A 23,451-nucleotide genomic window follows, 5' to 3' on the forward strand; every position below is an offset into this window, starting at 1 on the left:
ACAGACTGGTTTTAAATATTGGACATAATATCAGTTTTAGTAACTGCTTTGCATTTACACACATGGTCAACTGGGACATGTAAACTCTTGATTGTTAAAATTTATGCTGTGTGGAATACTAATGACTTTATGTATTTAACTTTAGTTTTAATATTTCATTTCTGGGGAAATCTTTTTTCATTTTTCATTATTGCTGTTACATGCTAAATCTTTATATACAGAACTATGACTTGAACAAATTTAAAGCACATTGGTTTATTAATCCTTCTGCTTGCATGGTTCATTAGGTTCAAATTATAATTGACAATTGGAATTGTCAATTATATATATACATTTATATACAATTATATATATACAATATATACATTTTAAAATGTGTCAATTTCCCATTTTAAAAACCAAACTAGTTTCCTTACTGTCTAGTAGTAAGATGTTTAAGTTACTTATTGTTGAAGAACAAACACATCCTGTCAGGTAAAGTAGTTTTATGAGTGCTGGGCTTTTCCCCCTCCAGCAGGGTGGGTGTAACAAAGTTGATTTGGCTAATGCATGATATTTAAACTGGGTCTGGCTACTTGGTGTGATTTGTGTGTGTGGAAAGGTCCCAAATCAAAGTTGTACACCCATAATCAATGACCCTTTAACCCTTCCTGTTATAAAGAAACCAAACGGCACTGGTTAGTATGTTAAGATGTGGAAATGTGTTAATATTTGGAATTTGGAAAGCAGACAGCTTTATTTTATAAGGTTGGAATAGCAGCACCACTCATGAAATATAAACCAAAAATCTTACTGTTTCTGAGTTTCCTGTATTGCTATTAATTTTGAACTGTTCCAAAGAAGGTGGTAAGTATCTTTTACCTCTTCCTCTATTAGAAAATTAGGTTAATAATGGATTCCTGAATGGGAGCAGCAGTGCACTTAGTAAAACATACATAGAGAGAATGATCAATAAACAGGTTTTCTAGGACTTTATTTTCTGAAATATTTATTGATAAGCAGAGATTAAAAAATTGTCACTCATTAACTTTTAGTAGTTTTCTACCTGTGTGTGATAATGTTCAGTTTTTAAAATATTGAAAATCTTAAATCATCAAATGTCTTTTGTTTGCTGATTAGTTCTCAATATACTTCTAAAAGAGAAATTGTACAGTACAATAGTTAATCAGTTGAAATAGATTTATTAATCTAGTTATCTACCAGCTTGACATATATTAGGAAGGAGATAATTAGTTTTAAATGATGAATAACTTGTGTTGGTGTTTTGGATCTTATGATGCTGAGCATGTTTTATACTGGTACTAATGTCTAATATGATTTTATATTTACAAACATACCTGCTACCCAGAGGCAAGTATTAATTTAATCCATGTGGACTTTTGACCCCTCTTAATAGGTTAGTATGTTCGGACTTTTAAGTATCTTAACTCATTTCTGGATGTGTAACATGTTTATAAACTTAATTTCTAGAAACATATAGAAAACACCTATTAAAAACACTTCACAAGTTCCACTCACTATCAGCCATTGCTGGCATTCTGTTTCTAGAGACTACACAGCAATATCTGATATGTTGGAAGCTTTCAAAATAGCTTGAACTTTAAAAAGTTGGTCCATTAGTTGTATCTGGTGAATGTAAATTTGCCTCCTAGTTCACTTTGTGTCAAGAGCTAAAACTGTGAACCTAACTTTCTTTTATTGGTGGGTAATGACTGAAAATAAAGATTTTATTTTCATGCTCAAAAAAAAATATTGGTAGTTAAATCAGTTAGACAGTTATACATCGTCTTTGGCTTCATCCAGCCTTTGGCTTTTTGTTTGAGATCTTTTTAGATAGGTGACTATAAATGACAGGACAAATCCCATGTCATTATTCTCTTTAAAAAAAGTTTCTTTGCAGTTTTTGTTTTTATTTTTAGATTTTTTAGTCAATCAGCTTGTTAAGTTGTATTTAACAGACTATTCCTGGGGTTTTGTTTGGGACTCTATTAAATGTTATAGATTAATTTGGAGTCTGACAGTACTATTATAGTTTCCCATGCAAAGCATGGTTTGTTTTCATTCAAATCTAGTGTTATGTTCATCAGTCATATATTTAAATTTTATTCTGTTGCGCTTGTACATTTTCTTGTTAAGACATTTTAGTGTTTTTGTTGCTGTAGTAGTATATGGAAACTTTTAAATCACATTTTCTATTTGGTTATTGCAAGTGTTCGGTGAAAATACAATGTCTTAGTTATATAATTTTATTCTTGTAAAACAGTATTTCATTTATTTTAAGCCTGGGAATATAGCTGAATTTGATAGTTCATATAATGATATATTGGAATATAGGCAGTCTTTTAAATTTTAAATAATAAGTAAAATTAAGACTTTTGACTTGCCCAGGTACCTCAGTTGGTTAGAGCATTGCCTGGATAAACCAAGGTTTTTGGTTTGATTCACAGCCAGGGCACATAGAGGAAGCAACCAGTGAATGCATAAATAAGTGGAACAGCAAATCATTGTTTGTTTGTCTCTCTTTTATTTTTTGAATATATTTTATTGATTATGTTATTATAGTTGTCCCATTTTTTTCCTCCCCTTTAATTCCCCTCTGCTCTGTACCCTCCTCCCACCATCATTCGCTTGTCTTAGTTCATGTCCATGGGTCAAACATGTTAAGTTTTTTGGCTACTCCATTTCCCATACTAGTCTAAACCTTCCCATCTATTTTGTACCTATCATTTATGCTTTTTATTCCCTGTACCTTTCTCCCCATTCTCCCCCCTCACTCCTCCCTGCTAATAACCCTCCATATGATCTCTATTTCTGTGAATCTGTTCCTGTGCTAGTTTTTGTGTAGCTTGTTTTCATTTTTGTTTTTTTCAGGTTCAGTTGTTGATAGTTGTGAGTTTGTTGTCATTTTACTGTTCATAGTTTTAAATATCTTCTTTTCTTAGATAAGTCCCTTTAACATTTCATATAATAAGGGCTTACTGATGATGAACTCCTTTAACTTGACCTTATCTGGAAAGCACTATCTGCCCTTCCATTCTAAATGATAGCTTTGCTGAATAGAGTAATCTTAGATGTAGGTCCTTTCCTTTCATGACTTTCAATACTTTCCAGCCCTTTCTTGCCTGTAGGGTTTCTTTTGAGAAATCAGCTGATAGTCTTATGGGAACTCCTTTGTAGGTAACTGTCTCCTTTCCTCTTGCCATTTTTAAGATTCTTTCCTTACCTTTATCTTGGGTAATGTAATTTTGACGTGCTTTGGTGTGTCCTTCCTTGGGTCCAACTTCTGAGGGACTCTGTGCTTCCTGGGCATCCTGGAAGTCTGTTTCCTTTGTCAGATTAGGGAAGTTGTCCTTCATTATGTATTCAAATAAGTTTTCCATTTCTTGCTCTTACTCTTCTCTTTCTGGCACCCCTATGGTTCGGATGTTTGGAACATTTAAAGTTGTCCTGGAGGTTCCTAAGCCTCTATGCATGTTTTTGAATTCTTGTTTCTTTATTCTGTTCCAGTGGAATGTTTCTTTTTCCTTCTGCTCCAAATCATTGATTTGAGTCCTGGTTTCCTTCCCATAACTGCTGGTTCCCTGTGCATTTTCCTTTATTTCACTTTTTATAGCTTTCACTTTTTCATCTATTTTGTGATCATACTTAATCATTTCTTTAAGCAGCCCGATTTACCAGTGTTTTGAACTATGCATCTGATAGGTTGGCTGTCTCTTCATCACTTAGTTGTATTTTTTCTGGAGCTTTGATGTCTTCTTTCATTTGGGCCATATTTTTTTGTCTCAGTGTACATATTAAGGGGCAGAGCCTTAGGTATTTACCAGGATGGTGCAACTCCACTTTGCTGCGCTGTGGTGCTGTATGTGGGGGAGGGGTCTGAGAGGGAACAATGTTGCTTGCTCAGTTCTCAGCTGGCTTTCAGTCATTTCTTCTGCTACCCACAAGGCAAATTGGGCCCTTCTGGTGCTGATTCCTGGCTGGGTGTTTTTGTGTACATCCTAGGACCCTGTGGGTCTCTCCAACAAACTTTCCTTTTTTTTTTTTTTTTTAAGATTTTATTTATTTATTTTTAGAGAGGGAAGGGAGGGAGAAAGAGAAAGAGAGAAACATCAATGTGCGGTTGCTGGGGGCCGTGGCCTACAACCCAGGCATGTGCCCTGACTGGAAATTGAACCTGTGACATTTTTGTTCGAAGCCCATGCTCAATCCACTGAGCTACGCCAGGCAGGGCCAAACTTTCCTTTGAGGCTGGGAGTTTCTCCCGCTGCCTCAAACCCCACAGATTTTTTCAGTCAAAGTTTTGAGGCTTTATTTCCCTGTACTGGAACCCTGGGTTCCCTGTTTTGCCTCACTCCCCAGTAGTTCTTCCCATTTTAACTATACGAAAATGTGGGACTGCCTGCTCTGCCAGCCTCCGCCTTTCCTAGTGCACCAGCCATCCCCTGCCCACCCCATCCTCTAGCCCCCACCTTGCCATGAGTCCTTTCCATCCCTGCTGCGAGCATCTGCCCCTCCTGTCTCAGTATGAATGTTTCTTATTTAACTCCCTGGTTGTTGCACTTCCATACAGTTCGATTTTCTGGCAGTTCTCGTTATTTTTTGTTTTCAAGTTTGTTGTCCTTTTGGTTGTGGGAGGAGGTAAAGTGTATCTATACCTCTAGCTTGGCCAGAAATCTCTCTCTCTCTTTCAATCTCTTTCTCCCCCTGCTCCAACCCACCTCCCTCTCCCTAACCCCTGCCTTTTCCCTGAGCCCTCTCACTAAAATCACTAAATACATTTTTTTAAATTAAGATGTTTAATTTAGTTTCCGCCCACCAAAATTTCTTTTAATCCTCAGATAAATGACAGTTTTGAGAAAGCCTAATTACAAGTTAGCAATTTCATTTTTCTAAACAAATTATCTTGAACAGGCTAGTTTTCAGACAGAGTTAAAATGTTATCTGTTCTAGAAAGAAGCTTTTACTATCTTGCAATACTCATTAAGTTATCTGTTAGCTACTACATTACTATGGGAATCCATTTGTATAGTACTTTATCCTGTGGCTCACCTGACTTCCAAAAAACTAAAAGCTCCTTTCTGAGGGGAATTCTGTCTTAATTGTTACTGTTTTTTATTATTATTAAAGATTTTATCTATTTATTTTTAGAGAGAGGGGAAGGTAGGGAGAAAAAGAGGGAGAGAAACACTGATTTGGTTGGTTGTCTCTTTTATGTGCCCCTACTGGGGACTGAATCCACAACCCAAGCATGTGCCTTGACATAGGATTGAACTGATGACGTTTTACTTTTTGGGATGATGCCCAACCAACTGAGCCACACCAGTCCAGGCTGGTTTTTTTGTTTGTTTTGTTTTTGTTAGATCTCCAATGCCTTATGTAATATCTAGAACATAGAATACCCAATCCGTATTTGTTGAATGGGTAATAGTAATGTTGAAAAGGGAATTCTGATACCATTATTTTAAAAATAAAACTGCAGAAAAATAAAATTGTAAACTAGTTTCTTCTGAGCATGTTTTTTTTTTTTGGTTACAGAACTTTCTAATAACACAGGGTTATGAAGAAAAGGTACAATTTTGTTTTGATTAGTGATAGTTTTTATCAAGTGGTTTTAAAGGATCATTTGTTGTATAATATTAATGTTAAAAATTAATATAAGTTTTGTTATAAGAAATTAAAATTCAGTGATATATATTGATAACTTTGTTAGTAACTTAGGACCACAGCAGTGTAGTTTCACTAAGTTTTTCATTATGGGACTCATAACTGCTATGAAAGTATGTGAAGTCCAAGTTTTATTATTGTTTTGAGATTCTCTTTCAACATGTCATATTATCAGATAAAAGATTTTATAAGACCTGGGAGGTTTAAAATAATCAGTTACCAAGTAAAGATGTACTTTAAAAATCAGAACTGTTTATGCATCCATAAAAATTACAAAACTGAGCTAAACTTTTCACCTGTGATTCTAGTAATTGGAGCCTTAAAAATGAAAAGAATCAGTGTCCAGTTGAGAAAAGTTAACATGAAAAGGGAGGGGTGATGCTAAATTACTTGTTTGTGGTTATTTTGGTGGGCAAGATGCATAATAGCTTCTAGTTTTATTTCTTACAACAAAACAGCTTTTGCTCTTTGATAGAATTATACCAAAACTACAATGTTAATGAATTGTCTTATAAAACAATTGAGTTTCAATTTTGATGTAGGTTTATAGTAATTATTTAACAGTTAAAAAATAGACCAATTTTTTATAACAGTTTTAGGCTCACAGAAAAATTACAGACTCCCTGTATATTCTACATTCACTTTTCTCAACAACATTAATAGGTACATTTGTTAAAATTAATGAACCTGCTCAGTGTATTCAGCGTGGGCTGGGAACCAAAGTGTCCCAGGTTCGATTCCCAGCCAGGGTACATTCCTGGGTTGCAGGCCATAACTCCCAGCAACCGCACATTGATGTTTCTCTCTCTCTCTCTCTCTCTCTCTCTCCCCCCCTTCCCTCTCTAAAAATAAATAAGTAAAATCTTTAAAATTAATGAACCTATATTAATATATACTTTGTTCAAGTTTCCTTAGTTTTGATCTAATTCCACATCATTTTACCACCCAATTTTATACTGTGCAGTTGGATATAGTATATTATTTTATCTGGAAAGTAAAGTACTTAGTGGTATTTTGCTATTGATTGATGTAAGATGTAGGTGCATTTTTATTTCTCATGGAAATAAATTTTTGTATGTGTATTTTTTTTTTGTCTGACTTTCTTTTTTAGTTTACGAGGAAATATTTCAGTAAAAGCAGTTAAAAAGGAAGTAGAAAAGAAACTACGGTGTCTACTTGCTGATTTACCACTGCCCCCTGAGTTACCAGGAGGAGATGATCTCTCAAAGAGTCCAGAGGAGAAGAAAACAACAGCACAATTACATAATAAACGGAGGCCTAAGTATGTGCTTGCTTTCTACCTACTCTTAAATTGACCAGAGATGATTCTGGATCATCATAATAAACTCATAAAACACACAATTAAGATTTAAAGTAATAAACAGTGTACTTTTTTTCTTTCAACTTAAGTATGTGAATAAACTCCATTAGAGTTTTGAAAAAAAATTCATGATTGCATGCATACCTGTTTGAAATGACTAATAAAACCAAATTTAATTTTCTCTCAGAGTTTGTAATATATTAATTTTGTATTGTGCCAAAGATAACCTTTATAATTAAGATATTTAAATAACATAGAATCACTAAAATTGGACAAGGTGGAAGTCAGCATTAAGTGAGCTGGAACAGAATTAGTAATGGGAATGCTGCTAGGCTTTCCTTGGATTTGCTGCCATAATTAAATCCCTTTATTTTTACAAGAGGTTGAATGAAAGAATGGTTAAATCTGTATGCTACACTCCTTCAAGTAAGTCCCTGGAGATAACTCTTTCCCTTGATACCTGTTCATCAGTTAAGTTGGGAGAATATTGATTCCTTTTTTTCTTTTTTTTTAATGTAACCAATTGAAAGTATAAGACTTTGAAATAGGTCTGATTTAAGCATTGCTGTTCCAAGGAGCACCTAGTATGAGGTTATTTTTCTACTATGGAGTAGAAAATTAGAAAACTTTTTAAAATAGTGTTTTCTTGAGTGTTAAGAGCTTTATTCCTTTACTTGAATTTCTGATAGCTACCAGAATATTAAAATACTACAAAATTACATGTCTTTTTGAAGAATGTCAAATATTTATCACATGTATAACACACACACTTAACGTGTGGATTACTGAGAGTTGATTTTATTAATACTTTCGTATTCTCTTAGACTAAAAGTCTTTTTGGTATTTCCACTGTTAAGATAATTTTATCTATCGTAAGTCTGAATTTATCAGTGAGCCTTATGATTAGATGTTTGGTGATTTTTATATCAAAATTTTGTATTTTGAAAATGTGTGTGTGTGTGTGTGTGTGTGTGTGTGTAAAACTTTCTGGAGGTTGGTAAGAACTTTAACTCTGCATATTAATGTTGGATTTGTCCACTCACTACAAAATGATGTTTTATTTATGGAAGTCCTTCATATAAGCTTTACTTTTACTCTTTCTCAATTTAAGTGCTAGTCTACATAAAAAGAGTCACTGTGGCGAATGATACCTTGCCTTTCATGATAATTTATATTACCAAATCCCAGAGTTACTTGTCTTAGATCACAAATGTGGAAGGGTGGGGAAATAAGGATGTAAGATTGGGTGGCAGGTAGATATTGAATATTTAACAGGTTATTCAATTTGCTTGATTGTATATAAAAACTTCAGAACTATATTTGATAGAATATGTGGGCCTCGCTTTGGTGAAATCAAAGAAAAAGATATTGACTGGGGAAAACGCTGCGTGGATAAATTCGATATCATTGGAATTATTGGAGAAGGTACCTATGGACAAGTTTACAAGGCCAGGGATAAAGACACTGGTAAGGATGTCAAATGCTCTGAATCTTCAGGTCAATGAATGTATTGATTTGTGTTTCTTTTTTAACGTATAACTTCAGGAATTTTCAGGAAAAAGGTTAAATTATTATTTCATCTTGGGATTTTTAGGCTTAATTAATTCTGACTTTTCATTGTATTTTTTATTGCCATTTATCCCCCTTAGACCTACCATCTTCCACCTCTACCAACCTGCTTCCCACAATCACCGCACTGTTGTCTCATGTCATTGAGTCCTTTTTCTGTTTTGCTGATCTTGTTTTTTTATTTTATTTTACAAATGCACTTTTGTAAATTGAGTATATGTAAGTGGATGTGCATACATTTATGATCTAAAAGTGTTCCTGTAGTATTCGTGATGTGTAGTATGGTGGGATTTAGGTTTCTTTTCTTTTATGGTGAATAGATTCTTAGGTTGTTAGTAATCATAGGGAAAAGGTATATTGACGTTAGGAGTCTTAGTAGTAAATTTTGTTGTAGTAATTATTATTGCAACATTTTTATTTTAGCCAAAAAAATTTTTTTATAGAAGTTATGCTTTATTTGGAGGTCTTTATTTATTTAGCAGCTTAATCTTTCAGATTTAAGCAGGAACTGAGAGAAAGCTTTAAAAGGCTTTGCAGAAGAGGAAAAAGTAACTGTCAGAGGAAATTCATTTTAAAGTAATGCCCTGAGCCAGAGTATAACCTTAAAATTCCTTGTTGAAATAACCCAGTAGGTTAAAATAGCATAGCTGTTTCTGAACATTTAATAAAGGGAGACTACCTGATGCTTAGAACCTCCTTTTAAGGCATTTATAGCATGGACTAGTAATACGTTGATAATAATGATTCTGCATTATTAAAAAGAAGTTAAATTATATCTTTCAAAGCTGTTTAATAAAATAAGTAATTGCCCCACATTTTAGAATGTATGCCCCCCCAAATTAAATATGTTTTAAAGATTAAAGAAATAAAATTCTTCTTTCGAACAGTTTGTACGTACAGAATTCCTTTTTATCTCCAAAGACGTGGAATCAACAAACCTTTATTATAGTGATGAATATTTTCTTATAATGGAATTGTATGTGTGTATGTGTATGCTTTATTTGATACAAACTTACTTATATCTAAATTATGAAGCTATTTTATGCAGTGGGAAGAGCATATACTTTTGAGACAGCTAAACCAGACTTTGAACCCCACTTTCACTACTGAATAACTGAGCAAGTTTAGGCAAGTTAATGTGTGAAAAGTTTTTCACCTGTACAATCTACAGAATTTTCTCATCTGTTCAGAGAGATTTTATGCATATATAAGTATATTGGATATATTTATCCTTTCCTCCATTACTTTTTAACAATGACAGTGTAATGTATCTAATCTGTCAACATTATGTGGTATGTTGGAAACTAAGTATATGCTTTGTGGGTTTTAATTTGAAGAGGTAGGAACAGAAATTATGAATTAAAGTAAATTTAAAATTAAGAAAAATGTGTTGTGGTCAGCTGGTAACCTGATTTTATTTAATTTCTAATAGGAGAAATGGTAGCCCTAAAAAAAGTACGTCTAGATAATGAAAAGGAAGGCTTTCCAATTACAGCAATTCGAGAAATTAAAATTCTCCGGCAGCTTACTCACCAGAGTATTATCAATATGAAGGAGATAGTTACTGATAAAGAAGATGCTTTGGATTTTAAAAAGGATAAAGGTATGTGTACATATTTACATAATCAGTTCTGTGTACTCATGATTTATCTGTCTTGCAGATTTTGTTATAGATACTGACCATTTTAGTAAATGTAGTTGAGTTGAAAAGTTAATTTATTTACTTTAGTGGGTTTTATGTCACCCAAGTAAACATCAGTACATTTACCAGTATCATACATAAAGTATTCACTAGCAGTAGTTGCTTTTTCAAGCAGCACTGTATAATTTTTTTCCTCATTTTTTTGGTGATTGAGAAACAGTGTATAGTGGTATTAGAATTTATATACCTTATATTTTTAATGTTATAATGCGTAACATAATGGGAAACTTCAGGTAGGGTTATACATTATTTCTAAAAGTGTGGAGGCAAAAATCTTACCTGAAATTGCATTTAATAAACTGCACCTGGTATATGGTTGGCTTTTAGCAGAAAAGCCAAAAATAAATTGGTGTATTTTTAAAGTGATTATCATTAGGGCACATGATGGGTGAAAGAAAGGCTACATTTCCAGTACGTTTTAGATCTTCAGAGTAAGATTTTGGAGTCAAGGCTGACTGCTTTATAATCTGTGGGTTTTGAAGAGCAGATTTTTTTTCAAACTAATTCTAATATAAAATAGATTAAAGTACCTATGTTCTGATTCAGCATGCTACTTAGACTCTGAGTGTTCTCAGCCACATGCACTCACACAGTCTTATTCCAGGAAAAACAGTATAAAATGATTGATATGATATATGATAATTGTTTTGTATAAAGGAATATCTGTTTGAAAGTATTATGTATGTACTATGGAGATCATCAGAATTATTTTTATTTTTCCTTTTTACTTAGAAAGTAGTTGCATTTTTTAAAATAATCTTTATTGTATTTTTTTTTCATTTCCATTTAATCTCCTTATATCCCCCTCCTCCCAGCAATCACTACACTGTTCAGAAATATTTTTTAAATGATGTCACTTCCATTAGTTTGTATTTTTAACTGTATTTTTCATCACTACTTTTTAAAGTATATTTTATTATGCTATTAGAGTTGTCTCAATTTTTTCTCCCCTTTATCCCCCTCTGCCCTGTAACCTACCACCCTCCAGCATCCACCCCCCACCCTTTTAGTTCATGTCCATGTAAGTTCTTTGGCTTCTCCATTTCCTATGCTCTTCTTAACCTCCCCCTGTGTGTTTTGTGCCTACCATTTATGCTACTTACTCCCTGTACCTTTTCCCCTCATTCTCCCCCTTGACCTCCCCACTGATAACTCTCCATGTGATTTCCATTTCTCTGATTCTGTTCCTGTCCTAGTTTTTGTTTTTGTTTTATAGGTTCATTTGTTGATAGTTATGAACTTGTCATTTTTCTGTTCAGTTTTTGATCTTCTTTTCTTAGATAAGTCTCTTTAACATTTCATATAATAAAGGCTTGGTGATCATGAACTCCTTTAACTTGACCTTATCTGGCAAGCACTTTATCTGCCCTTCCATTCTAAATGATAGCTTTGCTGGATAGAGTAATCTTGGATGTAGGTCCTTGACTTTCATGAGGAACCCAGAGGTTCCTCAACCTCTCCTCATTTTTTTGAATTCTTGTTTCTTCATTCTGTTCTGGTTGGATGTTTGTTTCTTCCTTTCGTTCAAATCATTGACTTGAGTTCCAGTTTCCTTCCCTTCACTGTTGGTTCCCTATATATTTTCCTATATTTCAATTGGTATAGCCTTTGTTTCTTCCTTCATTTTGCGACTGAACTTGTTCTTTTCTGTGAGCATCCTAATTACCAGTGTTTTGAACTCTGCATCTGGTAGGTTGTCTGTCTCCTTGTTGCTTAGTTCTTTTTCTGGCGTTTTGGTGGACCAAATTTCTTTGTCTTGGAGTACCCATTACATTGAAAGGGGCAGAGCCTTAGGTGTTCAGTCAGAGCTAGGTAACCTACTTGTGTTGTGGCACTGTCTGTGGGGGAGGGGTCAGAGTGGGAACAATGCCAACTTGCTAGCTTTCTCAGCTTTTGCCCCACTTTCTGTCACTTCCCTTGCTTCCCACAAGCAGATTGTGCCCTTTCAAGTGCTAATTCCCCGGTTGGTGGGCTTGTGTATGTTCTAGGATCCCAGGGGCCTTTCCAGTGGACTCTCCTACAAGAGTGGGAGTTTCTCCCGCCACTACAACCCCCACAGGTTTTCATGGCCAGAGTTTTTGAGGCTTTATTTCCCTGTGGTGGAACCTGGGGTTGTGCAGTTTGTCTTGCTCCACAGTTGTTCCTCCCAGCTTATCCAAATGTGAATGTGGGAAATCCTGATTGCCAGTTGCGATGCTGTGAGTCTGTCTGCCCTGGCTTCCAGTCTCTGCCCCTCCTACCAGTCTGGATGAAAATTTCTTCTTTAACTCCTTGGTTGTTGGACTTCAGGCCCTTGATTTTCTGGCAATTTTGGTTGATTTTGTGTTTAAATTGGTTTTTATCCTTCTTTTGGTTGTATGAGGAAGGGAAGTGTTTCTACCTATGCCTCCATCTTGGCCAGACCTCTCATTACCTCTTATTGTGTAGTTGATAGGGTACTGGTTTGACTTAGGTTATTATGTATGGGATTTGTGACTTAGCTTATTAGCAGTGTTAATAAGACCTTTTTAGCAAGATCTTTAGCCCTTCTGAGGCTGTTAACCTTCCATGTATTTAAGGGAAACATTATTTCTCTTACTGTGTTAAGAATTAAATTAAAATTTTATAACTGAGAATTGTATGGATATGTTGCTTTTCATTAACATTGTACTATAGCCAAATTAATATATTCGATTTTCCTCCAAACATATCCTGAACTTCCTGCTTCTTTGATCTCTGAGATCATGCCATCTGCCTATTTCTCCAGTCCCATCTATGCCAATTTTCAGAGTGCTCACCAAACTTCGGTCACATTGGTCTTTTGAATTGTTACATATTCCAATGCACTTCTCAGCTTTAAATATGCTTCTTCCCTGGACTTAAACATCTCTACTCCCACCACTCACACACCACATACATACACACAAACATGTACGCACTTGATTTGAAAAGTTGACTTTTCACCTACTAGGTCTCAGCCTGAACGTTGCTTTATCCATTAGTAAGGCCTTACCTGAGCAGTCTTCCCATATTCTACTGAATATAGATAGACACACATAATTTAAGAGCCCTAGCTAGTTTCTTTCTTCATAACTTTTTTAGAATAACTGGATTGATTTGTTACCTATTTTTTTTTTCCCCATGAAGGTGGGAACCCTACCTGTTCTATTCACTGTTGTAACCTCTTACTGAGCTCAATGACTAGACTGTAGAAGGTATTGTATTGCTAATTGCTGAGTGGATAAATGAGCTCTACTTACTATAATCCTGTCCATACTTTAACATTTTTAAAAATATTACTACCTCTGAACATATACAGTGTTCATAGTTTCCATATATTTCTGGTCATAATTGATTTTCCATACCAGATTATAAATTCCCTGAACTCTTTGTTTTGCTTTGATTGCTGCATAGTGCCTAGCACTGTATCTTACAAATCATAGATTTCATGTTTTTGTACCTCATCGTTTTTTTCACCATAGTTTTGTTTGTAATTATGAGGTTTGATAAATAAGAAAGTATGTTCTGTGAGAATTTTCATTTAGATACTAGTTATTAGTTAACTGTATTGGAGTACATGAGAAAGTATTAAGTGTAAAAGATAATCCCTTTTAAAAATTATTTTATTGAGATATAATTGACATAACATTATATTAGATTCAACAATTAATATTTGTACATATGAAATCATCACAATAAATGCAGTTAATATCACCCAAGCTAGTTTTTCTTGTGATATCTTTTGAGATTCACTGTCTTAGCATCTTTCAAATATACAGTACAGTATTATTAGCTATAGTCATTATGCTGTGCATCACATCCCCATGACAATGTATTTTATAGCTGGGAGTTTGAGCCTTTTGACCACCTTCATCCATTTCACTTACCTCCCACCCCCTCCTGTGGCAATCAGTAATCTTTTACTTAGCATAATGGCTTCAATATTATATTATAGTAAATGTCAACATTTCCTTATTTTTTATGGCTGAATATTCCATTGTAGGTATATATATGTGTGCATCACTTTTTTAAAAATCATTGTTCAAGTAGTTTTCTCCCTTTTACTCCCATTCCAGCCCGCCCACCCATCCCACACCACATCCCTCTCATTACCACCCTCTCCCTGGTTTTTGTCCATGTGTCCTTTAAATTTGTTCCTGTAAACCCTTCCCATTCTCCCCTGAAATTCCCTCTTCTCTTCCCCCTGGTCACTGTCAGCCTGTCAGAGACTATATTTTGCTTGTTTCTTTCTTTTGTTGTTTAGGTTCCTGTTAAAGATGAGATCATATGGTATTTGTCTTTCAATGCCTGGCTTATTTCGCTTACCATAACACTTTCCGCCTCCATCCATGCTGTTGCAAAGGGTAGGAGCTCCTTCTTTCTTCCTGCTCCATAGAATTCCATTGTGTAAATGTACCATAGTTCTTTGATCCATTCATTTACTGATAGGCATCTACATTGCTTCCAGCACTTAGCTATTGTAAATTGTGCTGCTATGAACATTGGGGTGCAAAGGTTCTTTTGGATTGGTGTTTCAGGATTCTTAGGATATGGTCCGAGCAGTGGAATTGCTGGGTCAAAAGGCAGATCCATTTTTAGTTTTCTGAGGAAGTTCCATACTGTTTTCCATAGTGGTTGTACCAGTCTGCAGTCCCACCAACAGTGCACTAGGGTCCCGTTTTCTCCACAACCTCTCCAACACTTGTTTGTTGCTTTGTTTATGATGGCCATTCTGACCAGTGTGAAGTGGTATCTCATTGTGGTTTTAATTTGCATCTCTCTGATAGCTAGTGATATTGAACATCGTTTCATGTGTCTTTGGATTTTCTGTATGTCCTCCTTGGAGAAGTGTCTGTTCAAGTCCTTTGACCATTTTTTAATTGGGTTGCTTGACTTCTTAGAGTGGAGTCATGTAAGCTCTTTGTATATTTTGGAGATTAAACCCTTGTCTGAGGTATCATTGGCAAATATGTTTTCCCATACAGTTGGTTCTCTTTTTATTTTGATAGTTTCATTTAGCTGTGCAAAAGCTTTTTATTTTGATGAGGTCCCATTTGTTTATTCTTTCCTTTATCTCCCTTGGTCTAGGAGACATATCAGTAAAAATGTTGCTGCATGAAATATCTGATATTTTCCTATGTTTTCCTCTAGGAATTTCATGGTGTCACAGTTTATATATATATCTTTTATCCACCTTGAATTTATTTTTGTGTATGGTGTAAATTGGTGCTTGAGTTTCATATTTTTTCATGTAGCTGTCCAGTTCACCCATACCATATGTTGAAGAGGCTGTTGTTACTCCATTTTATGTTGCTTCCCCCTTTGTCAAATATTAATTGACCACAGAGACTTGGGTTCATTTCTGGGATCTCTGTTCTGTTCCATTGGTCTATGTGCCTGTTTTTGTGCCAGTACCAGGCTGTTTTGATTACAGTGGCCTCGTAGTATAGTTGAGTATCAGGTATTGTGATCCCTCCTACTTTACTCTTCTTTCTCAAAATTGCAGCAGTTATTGGGGGTCATTTATGGTTCCATATAAATTTTTGAAGTGTTTGTTCTATGTCTGTGAAATATGCCATTGGTACTTTAATAGGTATTGCATTGAATCTGTAAATTGCTTTGGTTAGTATGGCCATTTTGATGATATTAATTCTTCCAATCCATGAACATGGTATATGTTTCCACCTGTTTCTGTCTTCCTTGATTACTCTCCTCAGTGTTAATGTAGTTTTCTGAATACAGGTCTTTTACCTCTTTGGTTAGGTTTATTCCTAGGTATTTTCTTTTTCTTTTTCTATTTCAAATGGGATTTTTTTCTTGATCTCTGCTTCTGCTGTTTCATTGTTGGTATTCAGAAATGCCTTTGCTTTCTGGATATTGACTTTGTATCCCGCTGTTTTGCCAAATTCATTTATTAGGTCAATCAGCTTTTTGCCCAAGTCTATAGGATTTTCTATGTGCATTATCATGTCATCTGCAAACAGTGACCGTTTTGTTTCCTCCTTTCTGATTTGGATGCCTTTTATTTCTTTTTCTTGTCTGATCACTGTGCCTAAAACTTCCAGTATTATATTTCATAGAAGTGGTGAAAGTGGACAGCTTTGTTTTGTTTCTGATCTTAGTGGAAAAGATTTTAATTTTTGCCCATTGAGAATGATGTTGGCTGGAGGTCTCCCCCTTTTTTAGTTTTTAAAATCAATTGTGGTCGTTAAGCCTGTGAAACCTACTTTTGCTGTTTTCGAATGCAAATCAGAAGAAAAGCAACATCTACATACATCATAAGGCAATAATAGAAATATAAAGCAGAAACTAAATTCTATGGGTGGTGAATACCTAAATTTCTAAATTCAGTGCAAGAAAACATATTAAGGGAAAAACAAAAGTAATAGGTCTGATTACATTTCAGTCTTTGAGAGAAATTACATAGATATCAGGAAAGGCAAATTACAAGGCAGTTTGAGCATAATGCAAGCCTGACTTCTTACGAGAGGATTTCTTAACAGGTGCAGTTCTGCGCACCGACTCATCACCTACTTTCTTACGTGGGTGTTGAGTTTTAATTTTACGCCTGCCAGAGTGGTTTCTCATACCTTCTCCCTTGTTTTCAGTTAGGACTGCTAAGGGTTCCATAAAGGTGGCTACCTGCTGGTCTCTGATACGACCCTGGGAAAACAATTTGCAAATACACCGAAGTACACAAATCAATATCACAATCAGTAAACAACCAGCAGCTCCAAAAACCCAAATTCTCAAATTAATTCCATCAAACCATGTTTTAGGATTCAGCCAATTAATATTTTCATTAAGGGCTCGAAAAAATGTCCTGTTTGGTTAAACGTTGAATGTCCTGCAGCTGATGATGTAACTCCAACTGCAATTTATCAATTTGTCCTTTTAAGTTAGTGGAGAAAGCTCCCCTCAAGCGATGTTGTATATCAGTCCAAGTATGTTGGCTGGAATTCCACTGTAGCAGTGTGACACACAGTCTGGAGAAACCAGGGTCACAGGTTAGGTGTTGACGAATCACGAGAGCGTCCCTGGCGTTCGCCAATCCAGTCCAGTGCTGATTCAACTGCAGAAAGGCGGGTCAGGATCTCCTGATCTATTTGAGCCTGTTGGACTAATTCTGAAGTAGCATTGATTAAACAATAAGTGCAACCAGGTGTTAACAAACTGTCGGACTCATAAAGAGAGTAGTGCATTGTTAAATGCTATAATTCCATTTGGATTCATTCATTTTTTGGTCCTATTCTGGAGATGACAGATTTGGAAAGAGTTGGATGGCACAATTAAATCATATCCACTATTAACAACTGGTCTTGTTAGATTTATGCAAAGAAACCTTATGTCATTACTTATTCCTTTAGAATGCCAAATTCTGGAGGGATCAGGTAGGGAGAAAAATATAAAGTGTGAAGGAAAATCCTTTTCCTTCTGATATCTACCAGGCTTCTTAAAACTTTCACTTCCACAGACCTTCTGCAACATTCACAAACTCTCTATTCTTTTTCATACACTTTCTGATATCCACCAAGATTGTATCTCCATGCCTTATACCTTCCATTACTAACACACTCCACACAATTCTTTCTTAAAACATTTACTTCCACAGACTTTCTGAAACATTCACAAACCTTCTAATCTTTCTTTCATACTCCTTCTGATATTCACCAAGATTGCATTTCTATGCCTTATACCTTCAATTATTAACTAACATCACATAACTTCTTTCCTAAAACATTTACTTTTCCATTTATCTTTACAGTTTCCCATTTACATTCCTAGAGTGTGAAGTTTCAACCTTCCCTGGAATCCTCAATTTCCTTTTCAGAGCAGATACAGAGCAAAATCCATCCTTCTATGTGGGGGTGAAGATGGGGCCTCCGTGATCTGCTCACTCAATTTGCACACCGTTTCACTGTCAGAATCAGATTCCTCATCATCTAGCTCTGTTTTCTTTGTCCAAATGAACTCGAGAGAATCCCTGACAAGCCTCCAGGTTACAAAGGTGTGCGCACCAATAGATATACCACTGTTTTGCAAAGATTTCAACCTTTCACCCACTTTTTCCCAAACATCAATGTCTAACGTCCCTCTATCAGGAAATGAAGGACAACATTTTCTTATAGATTGCAAAAGCTGAACCAAATGCTTTTCTTTCACCTTATACCTTGCTTCTTTAAGAACTTGTTGTAATATACGCAGAAAAGATTTCTGCCCTTTAGATAAGTTACAACCCGTGTTTACCTTCCTTCCTTTTTTTTTTTTTAAAGAAAAAGCTTACTTTTATTTACTTTTAATTGGCCAAAACAAATCACCTGATTACCTTTTTCAAGGCAAATCGTTTGTTTTTTCAAACTTGAGAATTAGATTACTATTTACCCAACTATAGGCGGTCGCGAAGAGAGAAACGACCTAGAAAAGAAAGACCTACTTCCCTGAAAATTCAACGCATCCCACGACATGCCCGAGAAAGAGTTCGGGGACGTCGGCCCTTACCTGGGCTGTTAGCGCGCAAATCCACCCGAAGTTGATGCGTTGTCCACAGCGACGGCTCGTAGCCGCTGGTTCCAAGTGGTCTCGAACGGGGTCCCACCTCTGTGGTCCCGAATCGCTGCCCCACGTTGGGCACCAGCTGTTGCGCGTGGGTCACCGGCCAGCAGTGACCACGGAACACTGTGGATGGCTCGACAATAAACACGCGAGAAATAACAACATGCACAGAGACAAACTAGTTTCTGTGGGGAAGTAGGGACAGAATGGCCACCCCCCCTAGTGGGGAGCGCGCTGATCCACCGTCCATACTTGCTTTTATTAGGCTCATTTTGCATAATAACTCAGGTAACGTACAATACTCATTAGGGGGAAGTAAGGAATATAGGAAACAAAGAACTCTGCCGGTCTATTGAGTTGGGGGGTCAAAGAGCTGTAAGGCTGAGGAACAAACTAGCTTCCTCCTAAGACCCTCCTCATTCAACTGAGAGCATTCTTGAACAAAGAAGGTTTCACAGTAATTTACATGTTCTTTCTTAGGCCTGATCACCCCGGGAAATCCGCACTTCCCAGTACCGAGCTGTACTTCCCCGTCATTGTTTCAGGCTTAGGTGGAGCGCGGGAACTAAGGCCACCGAGAGATAAGGAGATTTTCTTCCGGACGCTGAGAACTCAGACTTTGTCAAAGCCGAGGAGTGAGGGTCCATCACCCCCTTTTGCTGCAGCCCCCCCCAAGTCCTTCTTTTGGGGGGCCTCCCAAAGTGATCGTGCTTGGCTTGGGTTGTTCCCCCCGTGGGGAATCTTACCCGTCTTTGGCTAACCGACCAAGCTTTTTGGGGTTCAGCAGCAGAAACAGCATTACTGCCAGGAAGATAAGCTTTTGTCTCCTTGCCGGCTCACGGTTCCAAGGGCGTTCCCTTAGCCTTAGCCTAGGCGGGGGTCTCAGTTTCTGATACCAGTCAGGGCGGTTCCCAACAGAGGTCTCTCATATATGGCCTTTATTATGTTGAGGAATGCTCCCTCTATTCCCCCTTTGCAGAGTGTTTTTATCATAAATGGGTGCTGTACCTTATCAAATGCTTTTTCTGAATCTGTTGATATGATCATGTGGTTTTTGTCTTTGCTTTTGTTTATGTGATGTATTACATTTACTGATGTGCGAATATTGAACCATCCTTGCATCCCTGAAATGAATCCCACTTGGTCATGGTGTATGATCTTTTTAATGTATTGTTGGATGCGGTTTGGCAGTATTTTGTTGAGGATTTTAGCGTCTATGCTCATCAGCGATATTGGCCTGAAGTTTTCTTTCTTTGTTGTGTCTTTATCTGGTTTTGGAATTAGGATGATGTTGGTCTCATGAAAAGAGTTTGGGAGACTCCCATCTTTTTGGATTTTTTGGAATAGTCTGTGAAGGATAGGGGTTAGCTCTTCCTTAAATGCTTTGTAGAATTCTCCTGTGAAACCATCTGGTCCTGGGCTTTTGTGTGTGGGAGTTTTTTGATTACTGCTTCAGTTTCTTTTGTTGTTATTGGTCTGTTCAGGCTTTCTGCTTCTTTTTCATTGAGTTTTGGAAGATTATATTTTTTCTAGAAATTTGTGCATTTCACCTAGGTTTTCAAATTTCTTGGCATACAGTTCTTCATAGTAATTTCTTAAATCCTTTGTATTTCTGTAGTGTCAGTTGTAATCTCTCCTCTTTCATTTCTGATTGTGTTTATTTGGGTCTTCTCACTTTTTTCCTTCATCAGTCTGCTTAAAGGCTTGTTGATTTTGTTTATCTTTTCAAAGAACCAGCTCTTGGATTCATTGATCCTTAGAATTGTGCTTTTAGTCTCTGTGTCATTTAATTCTGCTCTTATCTTGGTTATTTCCTTCCTTCTGGTTGCTCAAGGCTGTCTTTGTTGTTGTTCCTCAAGTTCTTGTAGGCTTAGGGATAGGTTGTTTGTTTGAAATGTTTCTTTTTTAGGCAGGCCTGTATCTCTGTAAACTTCCCTCTGAGGACTGCCTTCACTGTGTCCCATAAGTTTTGGGTTGTTGTGACTTCCTTTTTATTTTTTTTCAGAAACATTTTTATTTCTTCCCTGATTTCATTCTTGACCCATTCATTGTTTAATAGCATGCTATTTAATCTCCATGATTTTGAGTGTTTGGGGTTTTTTCCCTTGGGGTTGGTTTCTAGCTTCAGTCCCTTGTGATCCGAGAAAACACTTGGTATGATTTCAATTTTCTTGAAATTGTTGAGGCTTGTTTTGTGTCCTATCATATGGTCTATCTTTGAAAATGTTCCCTATAGATTTGAAAAGAATGTGTATTTAGCTTATTTGGGATGAAGGGCTCTGTATATATCAGTTAAGTCCATTTCATCTAGGGTATTGTTCAATTCCACAATATCTTCGTTGATATTTTGTTTGGAAAATCTGTCCATTTTTGACAGTGGGGTGTTAAAATACTCCACTATAATTGTGTTGCTGTCCATATCTTTCTTGAAGTCCTCTAAGATTTTCTTGATGTATATGGGTGCTCCTATGTTGGGTACATGTATATTTACAATATTTATGTCTTTTTGGTGGATCCTTCCTTTGAGTATTATGAAGTGACCTTCTGGTCTCTCTTTATGGCCCTTTTTTGGAAGTCTATTGTGTCTGATATGAGTATTGCTACCCTGGCTTTTTTTTCCTGTCCATTTGTTTGGAAAATTTGTTTCCAGCCCTTCACTTTCAGCCTGTGTAGGTCTTTTATCCTGAGGTGGGTCTCTTGTAGGCAGCATGTGTGTGGGTCATGCTTTCTTATCCATTCAGCTATTCTGTGTCTTTTGATTGGAGCATTTAATCCATTTACCTTTAAGATTATTATTGATAGGTACTTATTCATTGCCATTTATGTATGTGTGTTCCTTTCTCTCTGTCTCTTTTCCTTCCTTTCCTTAAAGTAGTCCCTTTAACATCTTTTGCATAGCTGGTTTGGTGGAGGTAGGTATATTGTTTTAGACTTTGTTTGTCTGGGAAGCTTCTTATTTGGCCTTCTATCTTGACTGAGAGCCTTGCTGGTTCAAAGTAGCCTTGGTTGCAGACCTCTGTTTCTCATTACTTGGAATATTTCTTGCTGTTCTCTTCTGGCTTGGAGTGTTTCCATTGAGAAGTCAGCTGTTATCCTTATTCGGGCTCACTTGTATGTTACTTCCTGTTTCCCCCTTGCTGCCTTTAATATTCTCTATTTGTCTTGAAATTTTGCCATTTTAATTATAATGTGTCTTGAAGTGGGCCTCTTTGGGTTCCTGTTGGTTGGGACTCTCTGTGTTTCTTGGAGGTATGTGACTTTTTCTCTCATCAAATTAGGGAAGTTTTCCATCATTACTTTTTCAAATAGGTTTTCCCTTGCTCTTCATCTTCTCCTTCTGGTGTCCCTATTATATGGATATTACTGCATTTCATATTGTCTTGCATTTCTCTTAATCCCTCTTCATTCTTTCTGAGCCTCTTTTCCTTTTCTTGCTCTTTCTGGGTGTTTTTTCATTCTTTGTCCTCCAATTCGCTCATTTGATCTTTTGCTTTATTGATCTTGGTTTTCATTCCTTCTACTGTGTCCTTCAGTTCAGAAGTTGTATTCTTCATTTCCTCTTGGCCCTTGTTGATAGTTTCTGTTTCCTTCATCATGTTGATATAGTTTGCAGTGAGACTGTTACAGTTTCCCTGTAGTTTCTGGTAATTCATTGTGAGCTCATTGAGCTTCCTGGTAATCATTGTTTTGAACTCAATATCTGATAGTTGAGTTCCCTTTATTTAATTTAACATTCTTTCTGAGGCTTTGTCCTTTCCCTTCTTTTGGGGATTCTTTGTCTTCTTATTGTTCGTGAGACTCTTCTTGTTAGCCTGTTTCTTAAATTGATCTGTTCTGGTTTTCTGTGTTTATAGTGTGAACTTCTGTGGTATTATACCTGTGAGATTTAGTGATGCAGTCTCCTTCATTTATCCTGGTGTTCACAGCTTCCCCCTACTCTTTTTTGTAATCAGTTGGAGGAGTAAGGCAAAATGGTTTAAGACAGCAAGACAATATTCTGTGATATTTACAGTAGCAGCTAGTAGAGAAGAGATGGGAGATCCTTTGGCTAAGTATAGTATTAACCATGATCTTCCACCCCAGTAACCATGTTTTAGAAAGGATGGAAAGAAGGTAAGACTCAGCCCTGGCTGGCATAGCTCAGCAGATTGAGCGCGGGCTGGGAACCAAAGTGTCCCAGGTTCGATTCCCAGCCAGGGTACATGCCTGGGTTGCAGGCCATAACCCCCAGCAACTGCACATTGATGTTTCACTCTCTCTCTATCTCCCTCCCTTCCCTCTCTAAAAATAAATAAATAAAATCTTAAAAAAAAAAAGAAGGTAAGACTTATTCGGGAGGAAAGGATTGTTAGTTGGATCTAGAAAGCTGTGAGGCTGTGGGAGATCAGATTCTGAAGTAGGGTGGGAATAAAGAATAGTAAATAGTAGTAGTGTGTAAAAGAATAGAGACAAACCCCACAATGGTAGAGTTCAGGAAATTGAGAAGTGGGCTGAGATCTGGGAGGTGTGTTGTGTAGTATTTACAATTGTATGAAATAGGTCTTATTTACGGTAATATTAAAGCAACTATCATGTGGCTGAATCTATGAGATCTAGATAACAAGAATTAGGAGCATAGAACCTTGAGTGGTATAGTAATGGAACACAAATGAAGGACAGTAAA

General features: G+C 36.4%; 1 protein-coding gene across 1 annotated transcript in view; it reads left to right on the plus strand.

Moving 5' to 3' along the window:
- CDK13 (cyclin dependent kinase 13) overlaps positions 1–23,451 on the plus strand; it is a 141,830-nt gene that overhangs the window by 33,445 nt on the left and 84,934 nt on the right. The window contains exons 3-5 of the mRNA XM_045828091.1: positions 6,776–6,946; positions 8,313–8,452; positions 9,987–10,157. Coding sequence (XP_045684047.1) covers positions 6,776–6,946; positions 8,313–8,452; positions 9,987–10,157 — 482 coding nt within the window. The remainder of the gene's footprint in view (positions 1–6,775; positions 6,947–8,312; positions 8,453–9,986; positions 10,158–23,451) is intronic.

Source organism: Phyllostomus hastatus, unplaced genomic scaffold, assembly GCF_019186645.2.
Source record: "Phyllostomus hastatus isolate PE091 unplaced genomic scaffold, TTU_PhHast_1.1 phas_scaffold_78, whole genome shotgun sequence".
Lineage (NCBI taxonomy): Eukaryota > Metazoa > Chordata > Mammalia > Chiroptera > Phyllostomidae > Phyllostomus > Phyllostomus hastatus.